Source organism: Thamnophis sirtalis, unplaced genomic scaffold (assembly GCF_051295495.1).
Source record: "Thamnophis sirtalis isolate CommonGarterSnake01/CBP01778 unplaced genomic scaffold, rThaSir2_p1.2 scaffold_4, whole genome shotgun sequence".
NCBI lineage: Eukaryota > Metazoa > Chordata > Lepidosauria > Squamata > Natricidae > Thamnophis > Thamnophis sirtalis.
Window position 1 is genome coordinate 143,011,484 of NW_028261384.1, and position 20,944 is coordinate 143,032,427.

Sequence of the window (20,944 nt, forward strand, 5' to 3'; positions counted from 1 at the left end):
TCCCTTTCTTCCATAACAAGCACATCCCAGAAGGTAACACAGCAATCCACCTTGTTGAGTTCAAGTGTTGAGACAGCTAGTACTGTGCACCCTGGCCCCTCTTCCAGCACTGCAAATCCTGAGAGCAGCCATTCCTCCACCTTTTCGATCTCCGAAAGTCACGAGTCAAGAAGCACAATTGGCAGAACTACAACCAGTCCTCCAACCACAGAGGGAATATCTACACTGTCACACGGTACAACTTCTTCAAAAGCCCCTACCTCAGAAGAGACACAAAGCACAGTGTTGTCTTCTCCCACAACCTTATCTGTCTCGTCCCCTCGGAGCCCAATGCACAGCCAGGAGACTTCACTTCCTATGACATCCAGTGCCTCTAGCACTTCTCCTGCTGAAACCCGGAAGACAACTACAGTGTCCACATCTTCCTCAGTTTCTCCTAGCTCTCAAGCGGTCTCCAATGGGACACCAGGGCCCACGGGTCCCTCTTCTCCGACTACTGAGCCTCCAAGCACTACCCACCTTTCATCCCCTTCCCTTTCTTCCATAACAAGCACATCCCAGAAGGTAACACAGCAATCCACCTTGTTGAGTTCAAGTGTTGAGACAGCTAGTACTGTGCACCCTGGCCCCTCTTCCAGCACTGCAAATCCTGAGAGCAGCCATTCCTCCACCTTTTCGATCTCCGAAAGTCACGAGTCAAGAAGCACAATTGGCAGAACTACAACCAGTCCTCCAACCACAGAGGGAATATCTACACTGTCACACGGTACAACTTCTTCAAAAGCCCCTACCTCAGAAGAGACACAAAGCACAGTGTTGTCTTCTCCCACAACCTTATCTGTCTCCTCCCCTCGGAGCACAAGGCAGAGCCAGGAGACTTCACTTCTTATGACATCCAGTGCCTCTAGCACTTCTCCTGCTGAAACCCGGAAGACAACTACAGTGTCCACATCTTCCTCAGTTTCTCCTAGCTCTCAAGCGGTCTCCAATGGGACACCAGGGCCCACGGGTCCCTCTTCTCCGACTACTGAGCCTCCAAGCACTACCCACGTTTCATCCCCTTCCCTTTCTTCCATAACAAGCACATCCCAGAAGGTAACACAGCAATCCACCTTGTTGAGTTCAAGTGTTGAGACAGCTAGTACTGTGCACCCTGGCCCCTCTTCCAGCACTGCAAATCCTGAGAGCAGCCATTCCTCCACCTTTTCGATCTCCGAAAGTCACGAGTCAAGAAGCACAATTGGTAGAACTACAACCAGTCCTCCAACCACAGAGGGAATATCTACACTGTCACACGGTACAACTTCTTCAAAAGCCCCTACCTCAGAAGAGACACAAAGCACAGTGTTGTCTTCTCCCACAACCTTATCTGTCTCGTCCCCTCGGAGCCCAAAGCAGAGCCAGGAGACTTCACTTCCTATGACATCCAGTGCCTCTAGCACTTCTCCTGCTGAAACCCGGAAGACAACTACAGTGTCCACATCTTCCTCAGTTTCTCCTAGCTCTCTAGCGGTCTCCAATGGGACACCAGGGCCCACGGGTCCCTCTTCTCCGACTACTGAGCCTCCAAGCACTACCCACGTTTCATCCCCTTCCCTTTCTTCCATAACAAGCACATCCCAGAAGGTAACACAGCAATCCACCTTGTTGAGTTCAAGTGTTGAGACAGCTAGTACTGTGCACCCTGGCCCCTCTTCCAGCACTGCAAATCCTGAGAGCAGCCATTCCTCCACCTTTTCGATCTCCGAAAGTCACGAGTCAAGAAGCACAATTGGCAGAACTACAACCAGTCCTCCAACCACAGAGGGAATATCTACACTGTCACACGGTACAACTTCTTCAAAAGCCCCTACCTCAGAAGAGACACAAAGCACAGTGTTGTATTCTCCCACAACCTTATCTGTCTCGTCCCCTCGGAGCACAAGGCAGAGCCAGGAGACTTCACTTCTTATGACATCCAGTGCCTCTAGCACTTCTCCTGCTGAAACCCGGAAGACAACTACAGTGTCCACATCTTCCTCAGTTTCTCCTAGCTCTCAAGCGGTCTCCAATGGGACACCAGGGCCCACGGGTCCCTCTTCTCCGACTACTGAGCCTCCAAGCACTACCCACGTTTCATCCCCTTCCCTTTCTTCCATAACAAGCACATCCCAGAAGGTAACACAGCAATCCACCTTGTTGAGTTCAAGTGTTGAGACAGCTAGTACTGTGCACCCTGGCCCCTCTTCCAGCACTGCAAATCCTGAGAGCAGCCATTCCTCCACCTTTTCGATCTCCGAAAGTCACGAGTCAAGAAGCACAATTGGCAGAACTACAACCAGTCCTCCAACCACAGAGGGAATATCTACACTGTCACACGGTACAACTTCTTCAAAAGCCCCTACCTCAGAAGAGACACAAAGCACAGTGTTGTATTCTCCCACAACCTTATCTGTCTCGTCCCCTCGGAGCACAAGGCAGAGCCAGGAGACTTCACTTCTTATGACATCCAGTGCCTCTAGCACTTCTCCTGCTGAAACCCGGAAGACAACTACAGTGTCCACATCTTCCTCAGTTTCTCCTAGCTCTCAAGCGGTCTCCAATGGGACACCAGGGCCCACGGGTCCCTCTTCTCCGACTACTGAGCCTCCAAGCACTACCCACGTTTCATCCCCTTCCCTTTCTTCCATAACAAGCACATCCCAGAAGGTAACACAGCAATCCACCTTGTTGAGTTCAAGTGTTGAGACAGCTAGTACTGTGCACCCTGGCCCCTCTTCCAGCACTGCAAATCCTGAGAGCAGCCATTCCTCCACCTTTTCGATCTCCGAAAGTCACGAGTCAAGAAGCACAATTGGCAGAACTACAACCAGTCCTCCAACCACAGAGGGAATATCTACACTGTCACACGGTACAACTTCTTCAATAGCCCCTACCTCAGAAGAGACACAAAGCACAGTGTTGTCTTCTCCCACAACCTTATCTGTCTCGTCTCCTCGGAGCACAAGGCAGAGCCAGGAGACTTCACTTCTTATGACATCCAGTGCCTCTAGCACTTCTCCTGCTGAAACCCGGAAGACAACTACAGTGTCCACATCTTCCTCAGTTTCTCCTAGCTCTCTATCGGTCTCCAATGGGACACCAGGGCCCACGGGTCCCTCTTCTCCGACTACTGAGCCTCCAAGCACTACCCACGTTTCATCCCCTTCCCTTTCTTCCATAACAAGCACATCCCAGAAGGTAACACAGCAATCCACCTTGTTGAGTTCAAGTGTTGAGACAGCTAGTACTGTGCACCCTGGCCCCTCTTCCAGCACTGCAAATCCTGAGAGCAGCCATTCCTCCACCTTTTCGATCTCCGAAAGTCACGAGTCAAGAAGCACAATTGGCAGAACTACAACCAGTCCTCCAACCACAGAGGGAATATCTACACTGTCACACGGTACAACTTCTTCAAAAGCCCCTACCTCAGAAGAGACACAAAGCACAGTGTTGTCTTCTCCCACAACCTTATCTGTCTCGTCCCCTCGGAGCCCAATGCACAGCCAGGAGACTTCACTTCCTATGACATCCAGTGCCTCTAGCACTTCTCCTGCTGAAACCCGGAAGACAACTACAGTGTCCACATCTTCCTCAGTTTCTCCTAGCTCTCAAGCGGTCTCCAATGGGACACCAGGGCCCACGGGTCCCTCTTCTCCGACTACTGAGCCTCCAAGCACTACCCACCTTTCATCCCCTTCCCTTTCTTCCATAACAAGCACATCCCAGAAGGTAACACAGCAATCCACCTTGTTGAGTTCAAGTGTTGAGACAGCTAGTACTGTGCACCCTGGCCCCTCTTCCAGCACTGCAAATCCTGAGAGCAGCCATTCCTCCACCTTTTCGATCTCCGAAAGTCACGAGTCAAGAAGCACAATTGGCAGAACTACAACCAGTCCTCCAACCACAGAGGGAATATCTACACTGTCACACGGTACAACTTCTTCAAAAGCCCCTACCTCAGAAGAGACACAAAGCACAGTGTTGTCTTCTCCCACAACCTTATCTGTCTCCTCCCCTCGGAGCACAAGGCAGAGCCAGGAGACTTCACTTCTTATGACATCCAGTGCCTCTAGCACTTCTCCTGCTGAAACCCGGAAGACAACTACAGTGTCCACATCTTCCTCAGTTTCTCCTAGCTCTCAAGCGGTCTCCAATGGGACACCAGGGCCCACGGGTCCCTCTTCTCCGACTACTGAGCCTCCAAGCACTACCCACGTTTCATCCCCTTCCCTTTCTTCCATAACAAGCACATCCCAGAAGGTAACACAGCAATCCACCTTGTTGAGTTCAAGTGTTGAGACAGCTAGTACTGTGCACCCTGGCCCCTCTTCCAGCACTGCAAATCCTGAGAGCAGCCATTCCTCCACCTTTTCGATCTCCGAAAGTCACGAGTCAAGAAGCACAATTGGTAGAACTACAACCAGTCCTCCAACCACAGAGGGAATATCTACACTGTCACACGGTACAACTTCTTCAAAAGCCCCTACCTCAGAAGAGACACAAAGCACAGTGTTGTCTTCTCCCACAACCTTATCTGTCTCGTCCCCTCGGAGCCCAAAGCAGAGCCAGGAGACTTCACTTCCTATGACATCCAGTGCCTCTAGCACTTCTCCTGCTGAAACCCGGAAGACAACTACAGTGTCCACATCTTCCTCAGTTTCTCCTAGCTCTCTAGCGGTCTCCAATGGGACACCAGGGCCCACGGGTCCCTCTTCTCCGACTACTGAGCCTCCAAGCACTACCCACGTTTCATCCCCTTCCCTTTCTTCCATAACAAGCACATCCCAGAAGGTAACACAGCAATCCACCTTGTTGAGTTCAAGTGTTGAGACAGCTAGTACTGTGCACCCTGGCCCCTCTTCCAGCACTGCAAATCCTGAGAGCAGCCATTCCTCCACCTTTTCGATCTCCGAAAGTCACGAGTCAAGAAGCACAATTGGCAGAACTACAACCAGTCCTCCAACCACAGAGGGAATATCTACACTGTCACACGGTACAACTTCTTCAAAAGCCCCTACCTCAGAAGAGACACAAAGCACAGTGTTGTATTCTCCCACAACCTTATCTGTCTCGTCCCCTCGGAGCACAAGGCAGAGCCAGGAGACTTCACTTCTTATGACATCCAGTGCCTCTAGCACTTCTCCTGCTGAAACCCGGAAGACAACTACAGTGTCCACATCTTCCTCAGTTTCTCCTAGCTCTCAAGCGCTCTCCAATGGGACACCAGGGCCCACGGGTCCCTCTTCTCCGACTACTGAGCCTCCAAGCACTACCCACCTTTCATCCCCTTCCCTTTCTTCCATAACAAGCACATCCCAGAAGGTAACACAGCAATCCACCTTGTTGAGTTCAAGTGTTGAGACAGCTAGTACTGTGCACCCTGGCCCCTCTTCCAGCACTGCAAATCCTGAGAGCAGCCATTCCTCCACCTTTTCGATCTCCGAAAGTCACGAGTCAAGAAGCACAATTGGCAGAACTACAACCAGTCCTCCAACCACAGAGGGAATATCTACACTGTCACACGGTACAACTTCTTCAAAAGCCCCTACCTCAGAAGAGACACAAAGCACAGTGTTGTCTTCTCCCACAACCTTATCTGTCTCGTCCCCTCGGAGCCCAATGCACAGCCAGGAGACTTCACTTCCTATGACATCCAGTGCCTCTAGCACTTCTCCTGCTGAAACCCAGAAGACAACTACAGTGTCCACATCTTCCTCAGTTTCTCCTAGCTCTCAAGCGGTCTCCAATGGGACACCAGGGCCCACGGGTCCCTCTTCTCCGACTACTGAGCCTCCAAGCACTACCCACGTTTCATCCCCTTCCCTTTCTTCCATAACAAGCACATCCCAGAAGGTAACACAGCAATCCACCTTGTTGAGTTCAAGTGTTGAGACAGCTAGTACTGTGCACCCTGGCCCCTCTTCCAGCACTGCAAATCCTGAGAGCAGCCATTCCTCCACCTTTTCGATCTCCGAAAGTCACGAGTCAAGAAGCACAATTGGCAGAACTACAACCAGTCCTCCAACCACAGAGGGAATATCTACACTGTCACACGGTACAACTTCTTCAAAAGCCCCTACCTCAGAAGAGACACAAAGCACAGTGTTGTCTTCTCCCACAACCTTATCTGTCTCCTCCCCTCGGAGCACAAGGCAGAGCCAGGAGACTTCACTTCTTATGACATCCAGTGCCTCTAGCACTTCTCCTGCTGAAACCCGGAAGACAACTACAGTGTCCACATCTTCCTCAGTTTCTCCTAGCTCTCAAGCGGTCTCCAATGGGACACCAGGGCCCACGGGTCCCTCTTCTCCCACTACTGAGCCTCCAAGCACTACCCACGTTTCATCCCCTTCCCTTTCTTCCATAACAAGCACATCCCAGAAGGTAACACAGCAATCCACCTTGTTGAGTTCAAGTGTTGAGACAGCTAGTACTGTGCACCCTGGCCCCTCTTCCAGCACTGCAAATCCTGAGAGCAGCCATTCCTCCACCTTTTCGATCTCCGAAAGTCACGAGTCAAGAAGCACAATTGGCAGAACTACAACCAGTCCTCCAACCACAGAGGGAATATCTACACTGTCACACGGTACAACTTCTTCAAAAGCCCCTACCTCAGAAGAGACACAAAGCACAGTGTTGTCTTCTCCCACAACCTTATCTGTCTCGTCTCCTCGGAGCACAAGGCAGAGCCAGGAGACTTCACTTCTTATGACATCCAGTGCCTCTAGCACTTCTCCTGCTGAAACCCGGAAGACAACTACAGTGTCCACATCTTCCTCAGTTTCTCCTAGCTCTCAAGCGGTCTCCAATGGGACACCAGGGCCCACGGGTCCCTCTTCTCCGACTACTGAGCCTCCAAGCACTACGCACGTTTCATCCCCTTCCCTTTCTTCCATAACAAGCACATCCCAGAAGGTAACACAGCAATCCACCTTGTTGAGTTCAAGTGTTGAGACAGCTAGTACTGTGCACCCTGGCCCCTCTTCCAGCACTGCAAATCCTGAGAGCAGCCATTCCTCCACCTTTTCGATCTCCGAAAGTCACGAGTCAAGAAGCACAATTGGCAGAACTACAACCAGTCCTCCAACCACAGAGGGAATATCTACACTGTCACACGGTACAACTTCTTCAAAAGCCCCTACCTCAGAAGAGACACAAAGCACAGTGTTGTCTTCTCCCACAACCTTATCTGTCTCGTCCCCTCGGAGCCCAATGCACAGCCAGGAGACTTCACTTCCTATGACATCCAGTGCCTCTAGCACTTCTCCTGCTGAAACCCAGAAGACAACTACAGTATCCACATCTTCCTCAGTTTCTCCTAGCTCTCAAGCGGTCTCCAATGGGACACCAGGGCCCACGGGTCCCTCTTCTCCAACTACTGAGCCTCCAAGCACTACCCACGTTTCATCCCCTTCCCTTTCTTCCATAACAAGCACATCCCAGAAGGTAACACAGCAATCCACCTTGTTGAGTTCAAGTGTTGAGACAGCTAGTACTGTGCACCCTGGCCCCTCTTCCAGCACTGCAAATCCTGAGAGCAGCCATTCCTCCACCTTTTCGATCTCCGAAAGTCACGAGTCAAGAAGCACAATTGGCAGAACTACAACCAGTCCTCCAACCACAGAGGGAATATCTACACTGTCACACGGTACAACTTCTTCAAAAGCCCCTACCTCAGAAGAGACACAAAGCACAGTGTTGTCTTCTCCCACAACCTTATCTGTCTCGTCTCCTCGGAGCACAAGGCAGAGCCAGGAGACTTCACTTCTTATGACATCCAGTGCCTCTAGCACTTCTCCTGCTGAAACCCGGAAGACAACTACAGTGTCCACATCTTCCTCAGTTTCTCCTAGCTCTCAAGCGCTCTCCAATGGGACACCAGGGCCCACGGGTCCCTCTTCTCCGACTACTGAGCCTCCAAGCACTACCCACCTTTCATCCCCTTCCCTTTCTTCCATAACAAGCACATCCCAGAAGGTAACACAGCAATCCACCTTGTTGAGTTCAAGTGTTGAGACAGCTAGTACTGTGCACCCTGGCCCCTCTTCCAGCACTGCAAATCCTGAGAGCAGCCATTCCTCCACCTTTTCGATCTCCGAAAGTCACGAGTCAAGAAGCACAATTGGCAGAACTACAACCAGTCCTCCAACCACAGAGGGAATATCTACACTGTCACACGGTACAACTTCTTCAAAAGCCCCTACCTCAGAAGAGACACAAAGCACAGTGTTGTCTTCTCCCACAACCTTATCTGTCTCGTCTCCTCGGAGCACAAGGCAGAGCCAGGAGACTTCACTTCTTATGACATCCAGTGCCTCTAGCACTTCTCCTGCTGAAACCCGGAAGACAACTACAGTGTCCACATCTTCCTCAGTTTCTCCTAGCTCTCAAGCGCTCTCCAATGGGACACCAGGGCCCACGGGTCCCTCTTCTCCCACTACTGAGCCTCCAAGCACTACCCACGTTTCATCCCCTTCCCTTTCTTCCATAACAAGCACATCCCAGAAGGTAACACAGCAATCCACCTTGTTGAGTTCAAGTGTTGAGACAGCTAGTACTGTGCACCCTGGCCCCTCTTCCAGCACTGCAAATCCTGAGAGCAGCCATTCCTCCACCTTTTCGATCTCCGAAAGTCACGAGTCAAGAAGCACAATTGGCAGAACTACAACCAGTCCTCCAACCACAGAGGGAATATCTACACTGTCACACGGTACAACTTCTTCAAAAGCCCCTACCTCAGAAGAGACACAAAGCACAGTGTTGTCTTCTCCCACAACCTTATCTGTCTCGTCTCCTCGGAGCACAAGGCAGAGCCAGGAGACTTCACTTCTTATGACATCCAGTGCCTCTAGCACTTCTCCTGCTGAAACCCGGGAGACAACTACAGTGTCCACATCTTCCTCAGTTTCTCCTAGCTCTCAAGCGGTCTCCAATGGGACACCAGGGCCCACGGGTCCCTCTTCTCCGACTACTGAGCCTCCAAGCACTACCCACGTTTCATCCCCTTCCCTTTCTTCCATAACAAGCACATCCCAGAAGGTAACACAGCAATCCACCTTGTTGAGTTCAAGTGTTGAGACAGCTAGTACTGTGCACCCTGGCCCCTCTTCCAGCACTGCAAATCCTGAGAGCAGCCATTCCTCCACCTTTTCGATCTCCGAAAGTCACGAGTCAAGAAGCACAATTGGCAGAACTACAACCAGTCCTCCAACCACAGAGGGAATATCTACACTGTCACACGGTACAACTTCTTCAAAAGCTCCTACCTCAGAAGAGACACAAAGCACAGTGTTGTCTTCTCCCACAACCTTATCTGTCTCGTCCCCTCGGAGCCCAATGCACAGCCAGGAGACTTCACTTCCTATGACATCCAGTGCCTCTAGCACTTCTCCTGCTGAAACCCAGAAGACAACTACAATGTCCACATCTTCCTCAATATCGCCTAGCTCTCAAGCGGTCTCCAATGGGACACCAGAGTCCACGGGTCCTCCTTCGATTACTATTCCGCACCCAAGGCCTACCCACGTTTCATCCCATTCCCCTTCATTTACCACAAGGAAATTCCAGACGGGAACGTTGCAATCTACCACTCTGAGTACAGGTGAAATCTTATAATATTGTTAAAACGTCTTTTCTTCGATCTAGCCAAATTTAATTCCTCCAACTATTTTTATATGTTTTTCTCCACCGGCCTTTAATCAACTTAATTGCTCTTCTTTGAACTTTTTCCCAAAGTCTGAACATCATTTTTGCATTGTGGTGACCAAAACTGGATTTAATATTGCAGATGTGCCCTTCGGAAGGCTTTATAAAGTTGTGCTAATGCTTCCCGTGATTTTTCTATATTACTTTGTTCATACACTTCATCTACTCAAATTCTGGTGGTCTCTAGTTCTCCTTTTCTCCCTTCAGCTCCTTCCACATAAATTATTATCAGTTCAAAATCTTTCCCCCAGTTTGGGGAGCTGGGCCAGTTCTGCCCTTTTGTGCCCCCTTTCATCTCTGTCAGAGAGGTCACCTAATTTACTTTTTTATATTTGTCTGTTTGAAATCCTCTGGTGGGGTCCTACCAGTTCGGATGGGTTCGGCCGAACCGGCAATGATATGGCGGCCTGGGTCGCTGGAACTGGTAGCAACCCAGGCCTGCCATGCTCTGAACTGGTTCCCCGGTCTCGTCTGCCGTCGCCAGCATGTTTCTGTTCACACACAGAACAGTTTTCAGTCAACTGTGCATGTGCAGCAAAGCGCAGTGGTCATCCGTGCGAGTGACGTGAGCAGCACACGAGCAAAATGCCCTCTCAGAGAACCGGTAGTAAACCGGTTAGGGAACCTCCCCCCCTGCATGGATCCCAGTATGAGGGAGCACCAGTGGCTCCTTGCCGAAGCCAGGTGATCTCTCTGGCTTGGGAAGAGGTTCTGATAGTTTCCTTTGTCTACCTGTGTATGTCAACATTTCCTTAGTTGGCACGATGACGCAATTCAGAACTTTCTGATCATCCATTTGTTCTTAGATGGGGGAGACTTTGTGTTCCCACTCCCTACTGGCACTGATGGTGTTACCTAGTTTTGTAATGAGACGTCTGCAAGAAAACACCCCCTCTGGAAGAGCACCAAGAACTCCGTTTTTATATATTTTGTTTCAGAAACTCTTAATGCATAGTGTTTTAAATGGTTTCTAGACATTTCTCTCCTTTGTTTTGACTAATTTTGTCTTCTTCTTTTTGAGAAGCCTCTACAACTGAAATTCTTCCCCCCAAATGTTTGAACGGAGGGGTTCCTATTGGGGATCGCTGTGACTGTCCGTCGCCTTACATTGAGCCATTCTGCAGGGAAGCAAGGAATGAAGTCGTTGTGGGTGAGTTCCCTCTTGTGCTCCTCCCGATGACTTCCATGAAGAGGATGATGGGTGTTGAGTTTCCTGTGGAATTGGTGGCCCAGCTGGGGGCCCTCTGCCTCTGAAGGGCTCTGGCCTTTCCCTTTCCTCATGCCACCCACAGCGGCTTTGGCAGAAGGCAGCTGTCTTTGTTGCTGTCAGGGAGCCCATGAAATAAGTCGGATAATTATTTATTTGCCTCTTTATATATGTGTATCCTGCCAGGAACCCCAAACTTTGGGTGGTTAACATCTATAGGAGCGTACAATTAAGATAAAAACAGACCTATCGGAACTTATTTTGGTGATCCTGATGATGATTTTTTAGTCCTGTGTGTTCAATTACTATCTTATTGAGTAGCAGAAGGCGTATTTTGAGTGATTCGGCTGTATTTACGTATCTTATCAAACGCGCCAAAATGCCTGAGGCTACCATGACTCTCGTGCTGGCGGCCTGCAGGCTGGATGCATCCACGCGCAGGCCACGCCCACCCCGGCTCTGCAAAGGCAAGAAACATGGCGATACGTCAGGTGACATCACGTGGAGGAGTTTGACACCCGTGGCCTCGGCTGTTCGTTCCAGCCTCCTCCAAGGGAGGCCTGTGACTCTGAGGGCTGGGGGAGATCCTGCTGCTGTCTTTGCAAGCGAGAGAGCGTCCTTGTCCAAGGCCCGGCTGACTCATAGATCACAATGTTACCTTCCGTCCGGCATCAGCTGCATTTATAAACATTGGCCAAGGGTCTGGCGGTATGGAAAGGTGGTCTTTCTGGCCAGATCTGGGAAAGACCCTCAGTGAGATTTATTGGCAAGGACCGAGTAAGGGAGAGTTGGAGAAATATACGTTAATCCGTAGCTAATACTAATAATTCTTCAGAAAATTAACCCACAGTTTTTCATCAAACAAATTCAGCTAAGGATTTATTTATTTCAAGAGTTTCTATAAAAAGTATGATTCTCAGTGGCATACAATTAAAAAAAAAAAAGATTTCAGTGAAGAAAAAACACAGACTACTGGATTCCCCAGAGAATTTTTTTTTAAAAGATGGGTCTTTACATTGGAAGGAGAAGGTGATTTTGGCCCCTCTGCTCCTGGGCCACAGCTGTGTTTTGGCTTGCTACCTCCAAGTCTGTTTAAGTGTTGTCCAAAAGACCAAGATGTAAAGATGCAAATGTGATCCGGAGGAAATGCCAAAAACGTGAAACATTATTCTATCAAGAAGTGTAGATTTATTAAGCCGGAGGAGGGGCACCAAAAAATTACTTTATGGTGTTAGAAAGATGTTCTGTACGGTACTGTGGATTTATGCTCTTATGCCACCAACAGTCCTTTGTCCTCATAAATTATGACCTTAGGAGAGTAGTAGAAGAAAGGGATTAAATACTCTGTTTTAATGATACATTTAAAAGGCTGGATTAAGAAGAAACGAGGAGGGAAAAAGTAAACGAAACCCAAGAAGGCAAACAAAAGAGAGAAAAACACACACAAGGAAGTGACTGAAATAGGCGCCTCGGCTGCTCCTTCCTTTTTCCCTTCGTTTGAACCTTCTCCTCCTTTTACACATCTTTTTTTATTGCCTCTCCCGGCCCATCTTATTAAAAAATATATATAAAGCTGTATATTTGTACTTAGAAATAAAAAGATGTATGCAACATATTGGGAAACCTAGAGTAGAATCATGATACTTACTAAAGGCAGATAATAATTTAAATGCTTAGTCACCGGTGCTTTTTTAAAATACTCTTATGGATCCTTTATTTATTTTTCCACCACAAATGTGGAGCACCTGCTCACCAAACACACACACACACACGTCAGAAACCCACAACAGTCCTCTGTTGCAGAAGAGAACCTTTAGGATTGAACTGTGTGTGTGTGTGTGTGTGTGTGTGTATGTGTGTGTGTGTGTGTGTCTCCTTGGTGCTCTCTGAGCTTGGTGGGTTTTCTTGCAGACGTTTCATGACCCAGCTAGGGAACATCATCAATGCCAGATGACATTCATCAATGATGGCTGCATTCGTGACCTTATTTAGTTGGGCTGTGAAACGTCTGCCGAAAGGCCACCCAGCTCAGGGAGGGCCAAGGACCCTGCTGGCCTGTCCTGTGGTGAGAGGGAAGCTCCCGAGCTCAGCCTTCAGGGTCCGGGTGGGAGCTGGAGGAGGAGCCAACCAAGATGGTGCGGTTGGTCCATTGCCGCTCTCGGTCAGGCAGGTCCACGGTTTCTCTCCAGGAGATGGCACTGCCCGCGAGGGGTCTTCCCAGGCTCCCTCTGGAAGGGGAAGGTCCCTTGCCAGCTCTGGATAGGGAGGCCTTCAGCCCACTCGCCTGGACTCGCCTGTACAAGGGCCTGCTTGAGAAGCCCACCTGGTGGTCCGGAAGGGAGGGTCCCGGGGCTAGCGGGGTTCAGGGCTGCGGCCCAATTCTGTAGGTTTCCAGGAGCAATTGAAGGCAGGAGTTCCCACCCGGAGGAGGAGGGAGCTGAGGAGGAGAAGGCGGCTGGCCCTGCCTTCTCAGGGAAGGGACCCCTCCCAGCCGTGGCCAGGAACTCGCTGTTGTCCAAGGGCGTTTGGGCAGGGAAGGTACAAGGGTGTTGACGGGAACATTGCCTTCACGGGCGTATTGGCCGGAGGGGAGCACCCAGGGCCCCAGGGCCCCAGGGCGTTTGCTGGGTTTCTGCTTCCATGACTGAGCAAATATTTCGACTCTGGACCGGGCTTTGGGGGAGTCGGAGGGCCCATAAATAATATTATTGTGATAATATAAGAATGTAATATTGTTATTAAATTATTATTGGATGTGAATAAGCCCACTTGATGACCGCTGTTGGGGGGAGTGGCCAGGGGCCAGAAGAGGGGAGGGGCCTGGGAGGAGAGGCCGGGGGGCCTGGAGGCACCTGGAGGTTTTCACTCCCCTCTGCTTTCCGGCAGGGACGATCGTGGCTACAATCAACGTCTTCGTCAAAGTGATCAATGCCAAGTTTCACGAAGAGATGGCTGTTCGTGGCTCTCATGTGTTCCAGAAGTTTGCCACCCAATTTGAGCAGCAGGTGAAGAGGGTGGCTGGGGGGACGTGAGGAGACCCTCTGCCCATCCGCCAGGGCTCCGCTGGCCCCATCCCAGGAGCTGAGAGCCAGGGGCAGCCGGGGGTGGGAGCGGGGTGAGGGTGGATGAGGGGCTCAGAGGTCCCTGCCGGGTGTCCTGGCTCCCCTCTGCCCGGCCGAGGGTGGGCTGGGAGAGGCAGCCGGCTGCCCCCTGAAGCCCTTTGACCTCTCCTGGCTATTGACCAGAGCCCCAGATCTGCCTTTGAGGCTCAAGGAAGGTTGGAGGCTGGCAGGCGGGTTCTGGAAGGCCTTGTTCTCATTCGGCCCGGCTGCTGACCGGGCTCTAGGGGCTCCGTCTCTGGGGTGGAGGCCTGGACGTCTGCCTGTAGCCTCTTAGGGGGAGCACCGGAAGGACCGAGGCCTGCTTACAGCCTCCCCACCCCCACCCCACACAGGTCTGGGGTGAGAGGGGCAGTTGGGGTGGGCAGCCATCTCACTGCTCGTCCTCAGAGATACTTTCATTATGATGAGGTCCCATCAATTTCTTTAACTTCCTCCTCTCTCTCTCCCTCTTTCCAGATGAGGTTTTTCTATGCCAACGTTTCTGGATTCCAGAGAGTAGTTGTGATTCGCCTGAGGTGAGCTACGTGGGAACCAGGTTGGGACCAGGTTGCCCACCTCCACCTGTTGTTCCCCCCAAGCCAGCAGGCAACCTCCCCCCAACCCGGGCTCTGTGGGTGGCCCAGTGCCCACAGTCCTGGTGCCCCTGGGCAGGGCTCGGCACCCGGTGAAGCAGCCTTTTCCTCCTCTTCTCTTCCCACCAGCGCGGGCAGCATCAACGTGGACCACCAGGTGGTCCTGCAGGTGCCTTTCTCCAAATTCAATGCCTCCTACGATGAAGCCGTGGCCAAAGTCCAGACTGAGCTGGGCAGCCAAGATTGTTCCCCCAAGGGCAAAGGTGAGGGGGGGGGGACTCTCGGTTGGCTCAGTCCCACCGCAGCAGCCCTGGGGGTGGAGGGGCTCCCTCTGGGCCAGCTGGCCAGCAGGCAGCCAGTTCCTGGCCAAGAGGCCCTGGCCTAGCTCCTGGGAGGGGGGGGAAGGGACGGCATGCCAGCAAGGACGGGTGCGTGGTCAAGGAGTCTGACCTCCCCCAACCCTGAGATAGGAGAACAAGATGAAGGCTGGGAAACCCGGGGAAAAAGGGGCAGCAGAGGGGCAGGGGGGAGATTGAGGATGAGGGGGCCCTTCCCCCCCCCAAGCTGGCCCCAGGGGCAAGGCAGGGGAGGGAATCCCCACTGGAGGGGAGGGGAGGGGAAGGAGTTCCTGGGGGCTGGTTGAGGCAGACAGACAGACGGAGATAAATAGATGGCTAGAGAAATAGACAGACAGACGGAGATAAATAGATGGATAGCTAATGATACAGAGAGAGATGATGGATGGATGGATGGATGGATGGATGGATGGATGGATGGATGGATGGATGGATGGATGGATGGATGGATGGATGGATGGACGGACAGACAGACAGACAGACAGATAGATAGACAGATAGATAGATCTGGGAAAAGCCCCTTTCCGGAAGGGCTTCCCCTGTCCAGCTCTCCTCCGGGCCCTTTGCCTGGATTGGGGCCCTTGGAAGAGCCTGTTTTCCAACGGCAACTGGAGCTTTTAATCGTGTGATAACTGGATCTCTTTCAGATATGATATGTTTCAACCAGAGTGACACCAACGTGACGAAAGTGCCTGTCAGTGCTCAAGGTGAGAGTGGGTGCCTGCAGTCAGAGAGAGAGACTGAGGGAGAGAGAGGGAGGGAGGGAGAGAGAGAGTGAGAGAGAGGGAGGGAGGGAGGGAGAGGGAGGGGGGGAGCATGGCAAGGGTGAGGCCTGCTGCAGAGGTAGCCTCCTTAGGCACGGAGGGAGAAGCATCTGCAGGGAGAGGAGGCAGGCCCTCCTGCTGGAGGGCCCAGGGGGCGCATTTTGCCCGCAGGTGGGTGAAGGAAGCCGGCAAGGGCCGAGGCGGACACGGAGCCCGTGCCAGGGGTGGGGGAGGGGCCACGTGGCCTTTCTGCCAAAAACAGCGGCAGAGCCTGGTTGGGCCTCTGGGGGTCCCGGGGGGCTGCGGTGGGCGTGCAGGGCTCCTTGGCTGACTCAGCTCCTCTTCTCCTGCCTGCTAGACTTATCCGAAACCTGCCGGAATGACTCTCTGGTCAAGCGGGAGCTGCAGGCGTTCTACGTGGCCCGAAACATCAGCAACCAGCTCGAGTGCGTCTCCAACTGCAGCTTTTCCCACCCGGATCCCTTCCGCTGTGACAACGGAAACTGCTACATCCAGACAGACGGGCCGAACTGCTAGTGAGTGGAGTCGGGGGGGTGGGAGGGGGGGCAGGTCAGAGGCAGGTGGGGCCCTCCACTCAATCACTGGCCCAACCCTGGGAGCTTCCTTTGGAAGCCCCAGCATGATGTTCGGAGCCCCCCCCCCTTCAGCCCAAGGGACGGCGGAGGAGGGGCTCCCGGGCCAGCAGAGTGGACTCCAGACCCCGCCTGGCCCTGGGAGCGGAGGGGCCTGGCAGGTGGGCTGGTTGTGGGAGGGGGAAACAGAGCCGCCCACAAGGCCTTGAAGGATCTGGAGTGACCGCTCTGAGCATCCGGGACCAAAGCAGCCGCGGAGGGCATTCCTTGGCCCCGGCCTCTTCCTGGCACCTGGTGCTTTCCCTCCTCTTGGTCTCATGGCCAGGCACGGGCCCCCTTCCCAGGGCCCCGTTTTCATTTAGAGTCTGAAAGGCGATGGAGATAGGACTAAAACCTCCCAGTTAGGGAAAGGCCGCCCCCCCTCCCTCCCGCCGGCACCTGCCCGGCAGCCCTGGGACTCTTCTGCCCTTCTCTTCCAGCTGCCAGCAGTCGGACGCCTACTGGTACACCGGCCGCCACTGTGACCAGAGCATCAGCAAGGTGGGAGTGGCCGTGGGGGTGGCCCTGGGCCTGGCGGTCCTGCTGCTGCTCCTCCTCCTCCTGGCCGCCCTCCTCTGCTGGCAGCGCAGCCGTCGAAGGAAAGACCACAGGTACGTTGGCGAGGCTCCCCCCCTCTGGGCTGCTGGCACCGAAGTTGGCTCATGTCCCTGGCCAGGATTTTTTAGGATTTTTAGGATTTTATTGAGGATTTATATGCCGCCCTTTTCCCTGAGGGGACTCAGGGCGGCTTACAACAATGAGGGGAAGGGAGTGCAAGACAAGACTTAAAAAGAAAAAATCGTGAATAAAAGAAAATTATCCATAAAAACACAACATTCACTCAACATTCGGGCGGGGTGAGAGTAATCCTATCCCCAGGCCTGACGGGATAGCCAGATCTTGAGGGCTGTGCGGAAGGCCTGGACGGTGGTGAGGGTACGAATCTCCACGGGGAGATTGTTCCATAGTGTCGGAGCAGCAACTGAGAAGGCTCTCCTCCGCGTAGTCGCCAGTCGGCACTGACTGGCGGATGGAATTCGGAGGAGGCCTACTCTGTGCGATCTGATGGGACGCAGGGAGGTAATTGGCGGGAGGCGGTCTCTCAAATAGTCAGATCCACTACCATGGAGCGCTTTATAGGTGGTAAGTAAGACCTTGAAGTGCACCCGACGATCAACAGGTAGCCAGCGCAGCTCACGGAGGATTGGTGTTATATGGACGAACCGCGGTGCGCCCATGATCACTCGCGCGGCCGCGTTCTGAACTAGCTGAAGTCGCCAGATGCTCTTCAAGGGCAGCCCCATGTAGAGCACATTGCAGTATTCCAGCTTAGAGATCACAAGGGCTCGAGTGACTGTCGTGAGAGCCTCCCGGTTCAGGTAGGGCCGCAACTGGCGCACCAGGCGAACCTGGGCAAATGCCCCCCTGGTCACAGCCGACAAGTGGTGGTCAAAACTCAGCTGTGGATCCAGGAGGACTCCCAAGTTGCGGACCCTATCTGAGGGGGATAAATTTTGCCCCCCCAGCCTGATTGCTCTCCAGAGATCATCGGTCAATGCGACCAAAGCGGTTTCAGTGCTGTAACCGGGCCTGAAGCCAGACTGGAAGGGGTCAAGGTAGTTAGCTTCCTCCAAGGTACGCTGAAGGCCAGGCCCGGAGGGGCATTTCCTGGTCGGAGCTCGGGAAGCTCTCCTCCCTGCCCACCTGGTGATAAGGGGAGGGGGGGGCCTGGTGTGCGGGTGGCGTGTTTGTTCTGGGCAGGTTCCTCGAGGCAACGGGGCGATTTGCCAACTGCTTAAAACTGCGGCCCAAACAGCAGAAAGAGCAAACAACTAGAAGGTCAGGCGGCGGGTGTGAAACTGGCCCAAAGGTTCCCTCTGTGAAACCTGAGAGAGGCCTCTACTCAGCCCTGGTTTTGAGTGTGGAGCAGCTCCAAGCACTTTACAAAAGGGAAAGGCTGCAGAAAAGCAGGCGGCACCCCTCGGACTCTGCCGTTCCCTCCCACGGCCTCCCCGTCTCTGCCACCGGTTGCAGCAGCCCAGGGGGTTTTTTCCTGGCCGCTTGTTCATGGTGGCGCAGAGGGGGCAACTTTGGACACAACTGTCCACGTCTTTCTTGATGCCAGAATTGCCTTTGTGCCTTCAGGTGTTCAGGACTTCAGGGGCTCCTCTGGGGGATTTGGGTGCGTAGGGACTCCGGGACGTGGAGTTTTGTCCCCTTCCACCCACGCTGGGCCACCCCTTTTGGCCAAGATGTTTTGGCTGCTACGGAACCGTCTGCTAGCAGTTCAGTTCTTTGGTTAGCTTGCTTACGGGTCGGTCTTGCCGGTCACTGTAACCTGGTGGTCACTTGGGGGGGGCTTTTTGGACGGGGGGGCCCATGGTGTCTACTGCCTCCTCCCGCTCGCGGGTGTCCTGGGGCGATGTGCTTATCCAGGCGTCTTCTGGAAAAGTGAACCAACAGCTGCTCCGGCAAAGGGGGCATCCTTCCCACGACTGGCCTGCCAGGACTCGCCTCTTTTTCCCAAGGGGGGGCGTGGGTGGTCTTGGAGGGAGGGGCCAGCCGACAGCCCTCCGCCAGTTTTTACACCTAAGGTGGGACCAGAGCTTCCGGTCGCCTGGTTTCCCGACCAGTCCTGAGAGGCTGAAAAGGGCCAGAGGCCTCCAGCGGCCTCCACTGACCCAGAGGGGCTTGTCCCGAAGACGTTTCCGGAGCAAGCTGAGCTGGAGTGGGCCTTGAAAGGGAGCAGCCCTGCCAGGAGGGCCGGCACTACTGCACCCAGCACCGCTTGCAGGGAAGGCTGTGGACGGCCCCGGAGGCGGCTCGCCCAGGGCCAGGCTGGGAGCAGCTGCCCGGGCCCCCCCACGCAATCGGGATAGAGGAGAGCGGGGCCCAGCTGCAGCTCCCAGCCCTGGCACTGCCAAGCACCCAAAGGGGTCAGGGGAAGTCCTCACCAGGTGGCAGGCTGGGCTGCGTTTGGGGTTCCGAGTTCAAATGGTGCAGCCGCAGAGGCAGGGCATGGATTCCCTCCTCTTGGCGGCTGTGGGGAGGGGGGAGCCCCTCTTTCCTGCTGGGGGAGCAGGCTCAGTCCGGAGTCAGAGTTGGGTCTCCCTGACGGCCTCGCCTTCTCTCCCCAGGCGGCTGTATTCAAACCCCAGTGAGGAGAAAGGCTACAGGAACGATTCGGACTGGGTGGCCGGGCCTCAGGACGTCTCCCCACGGAGCCCCCCCGCCCAGGAACAGCGGCCAGGTAGGTCCTCCCAGGAGCCCCTCTGGAAGGGGGACCCCAGCATCCTCCCGAGGCTGCCCAGGTGCTCCTGGCCACCTGAGAAGGGAAAGGATGGGCCCCACAGTGGAGGGCTCTCGGGTGGAAGGACCTTGGCCTCACTGGGGCCTCTCCGCTCTCTCCCTGCAGCCCCCTCTGCCGGCACCAGCAGGGAGGACGCCCGCCCCACGCCCACCCACGGCAGCTTCCGGCCTCGGCTCGACCAAGTGGACACCTCCCTCCAGGTCTGAAGGGGGAGGGGCCTCTGGGTGGATGGGAGGGAGGGAGGGAGGGTTAGGGGTGAGGAGGAGGAGGAGCCTTCCCAGGGAACCGAGAACAAGGCACCTGGGGGGGGGGGGCGTATGGGGCAGCAGTGGATACCAGTAAGGACCGTTCATAGAGGGGGGTAGGGGGAGGGCCGGCTGCCCCCATCCCACATGGGGGGGGGGCTGCAGACCCCAGGGCCATTAGGCAGGGCTCCTACAGGGCTTCTCTGGGCCCCCCATGTCCCTGGGGCTGGGGGAGTTGGCTTGCCCTCCTGATCCTCCCTTTGCCTTTGGCCCTCCTTCTGCAGACACAGATCGCTCGGCCCCAGATAACCATAACCCGGCTCTGAAGACGCCTCGGAAGCCCCGGTTGGACCAAAGCAGCCATGATGGGCTGCTCACCCCTGCGCTGGGGGCTGGGGCGCCTTGGAGCAGCTCCTGAGGCCGTGGGAGGAGAAGGAGCCTTCGTGGGACTCAAGGACTTCCGCTGCACCCGGAGGCCGAAGTGCACATGGGGGGCTTCTACTGGCGGCACCCCACACCCACCCTCTGAGTTGTACAGGACCCCCGTGGGCCAGAGGCTGCTGCCTGTGCCGCCCCCTTGCCCGTGACTCACACGCTGTCTCTGCAGGCAGGGACGGGGACCCCGAGCACATCCCTGAAAGACCCCCCAAGGCCGTGCAAGTCCCGCGAATGTGCTACGGGGTTGATGACGAAGGGGGAGGGTCGTCTTGGCCCTGGAGTTTGGTGGGCACCGACAGGCTCGCCCCAGGCGTGGAGCCCTTTGGGTGGAGGGGGTGCATCTTCGGCTCAGTGCTGTGCCATGACCTCCCCCTGCCCCCTCCGGCCTTCCACCAGCTCCGAGAGCAGCACTTTGCCCGCCTTTGTGGGCAATAAAAGCAGTTAACCCAACAGCCTCGTCTGTATTTCTTGGGGGCAGGAGGGGGGGGGCAACCCGCCTCTTCTTGGGGCAGCAACTGGTGCTGAGCATTGCGGGGGGGGGGGTTGGACTACGAACCTCTGCACGGAGATTC

The 20,944-nt window shown here is 54.3% G+C and overlaps 1 protein-coding gene across 1 annotated transcript; it reads left to right on the forward strand.

Moving 5' to 3' along the window:
* The first annotated feature begins 9,236 nt into the window (after window positions 1-9,236).
* Window positions 9,237-20,822, forward strand: LOC148046961 (mucin-17-like). Its single transcript, XM_087714348.1, has 11 exons — window positions 9,237-9,622; window positions 10,751-10,876; window positions 13,820-13,938; window positions 14,512-14,570; window positions 14,757-14,890; window positions 15,631-15,690; window positions 16,106-16,283; window positions 16,820-16,990; window positions 19,517-19,629; window positions 19,795-19,889; window positions 20,219-20,822. Exons 1-11 carry the CDS (start codon window positions 9,358-9,360, stop codon window positions 20,258-20,260), a joined length of 1,362 nt encoding a protein of 453 aa, XP_087570474.1. The 5' UTR covers window positions 9,237-9,357; the 3' UTR covers window positions 20,261-20,822.
* Window positions 20,823-20,944: the final 122 nt, after the last annotated feature.

Excerpts from the sequence above, each read along its gene's own strand:
- LOC148046961 (XM_087714348.1), top strand. The coding sequence starts at position 9,358 with ATGCACAGCCAGGAGACTTCACTTCCTATGACATCCAGTGCCTCTAGC. Across the intron at positions 10,877-13,819 it reads AAGGAATGAAGTCGTTGTGG|GGACGATCGTGGCTACAATC; the intron begins GTGAGTTCCCTC and ends GCTTTCCGGCAG. Across the intron at positions 13,939-14,511 it reads CCACCCAATTTGAGCAGCAG|ATGAGGTTTTTCTATGCCAA; the intron begins GTGAAGAGGGTG and ends CCCTCTTTCCAG.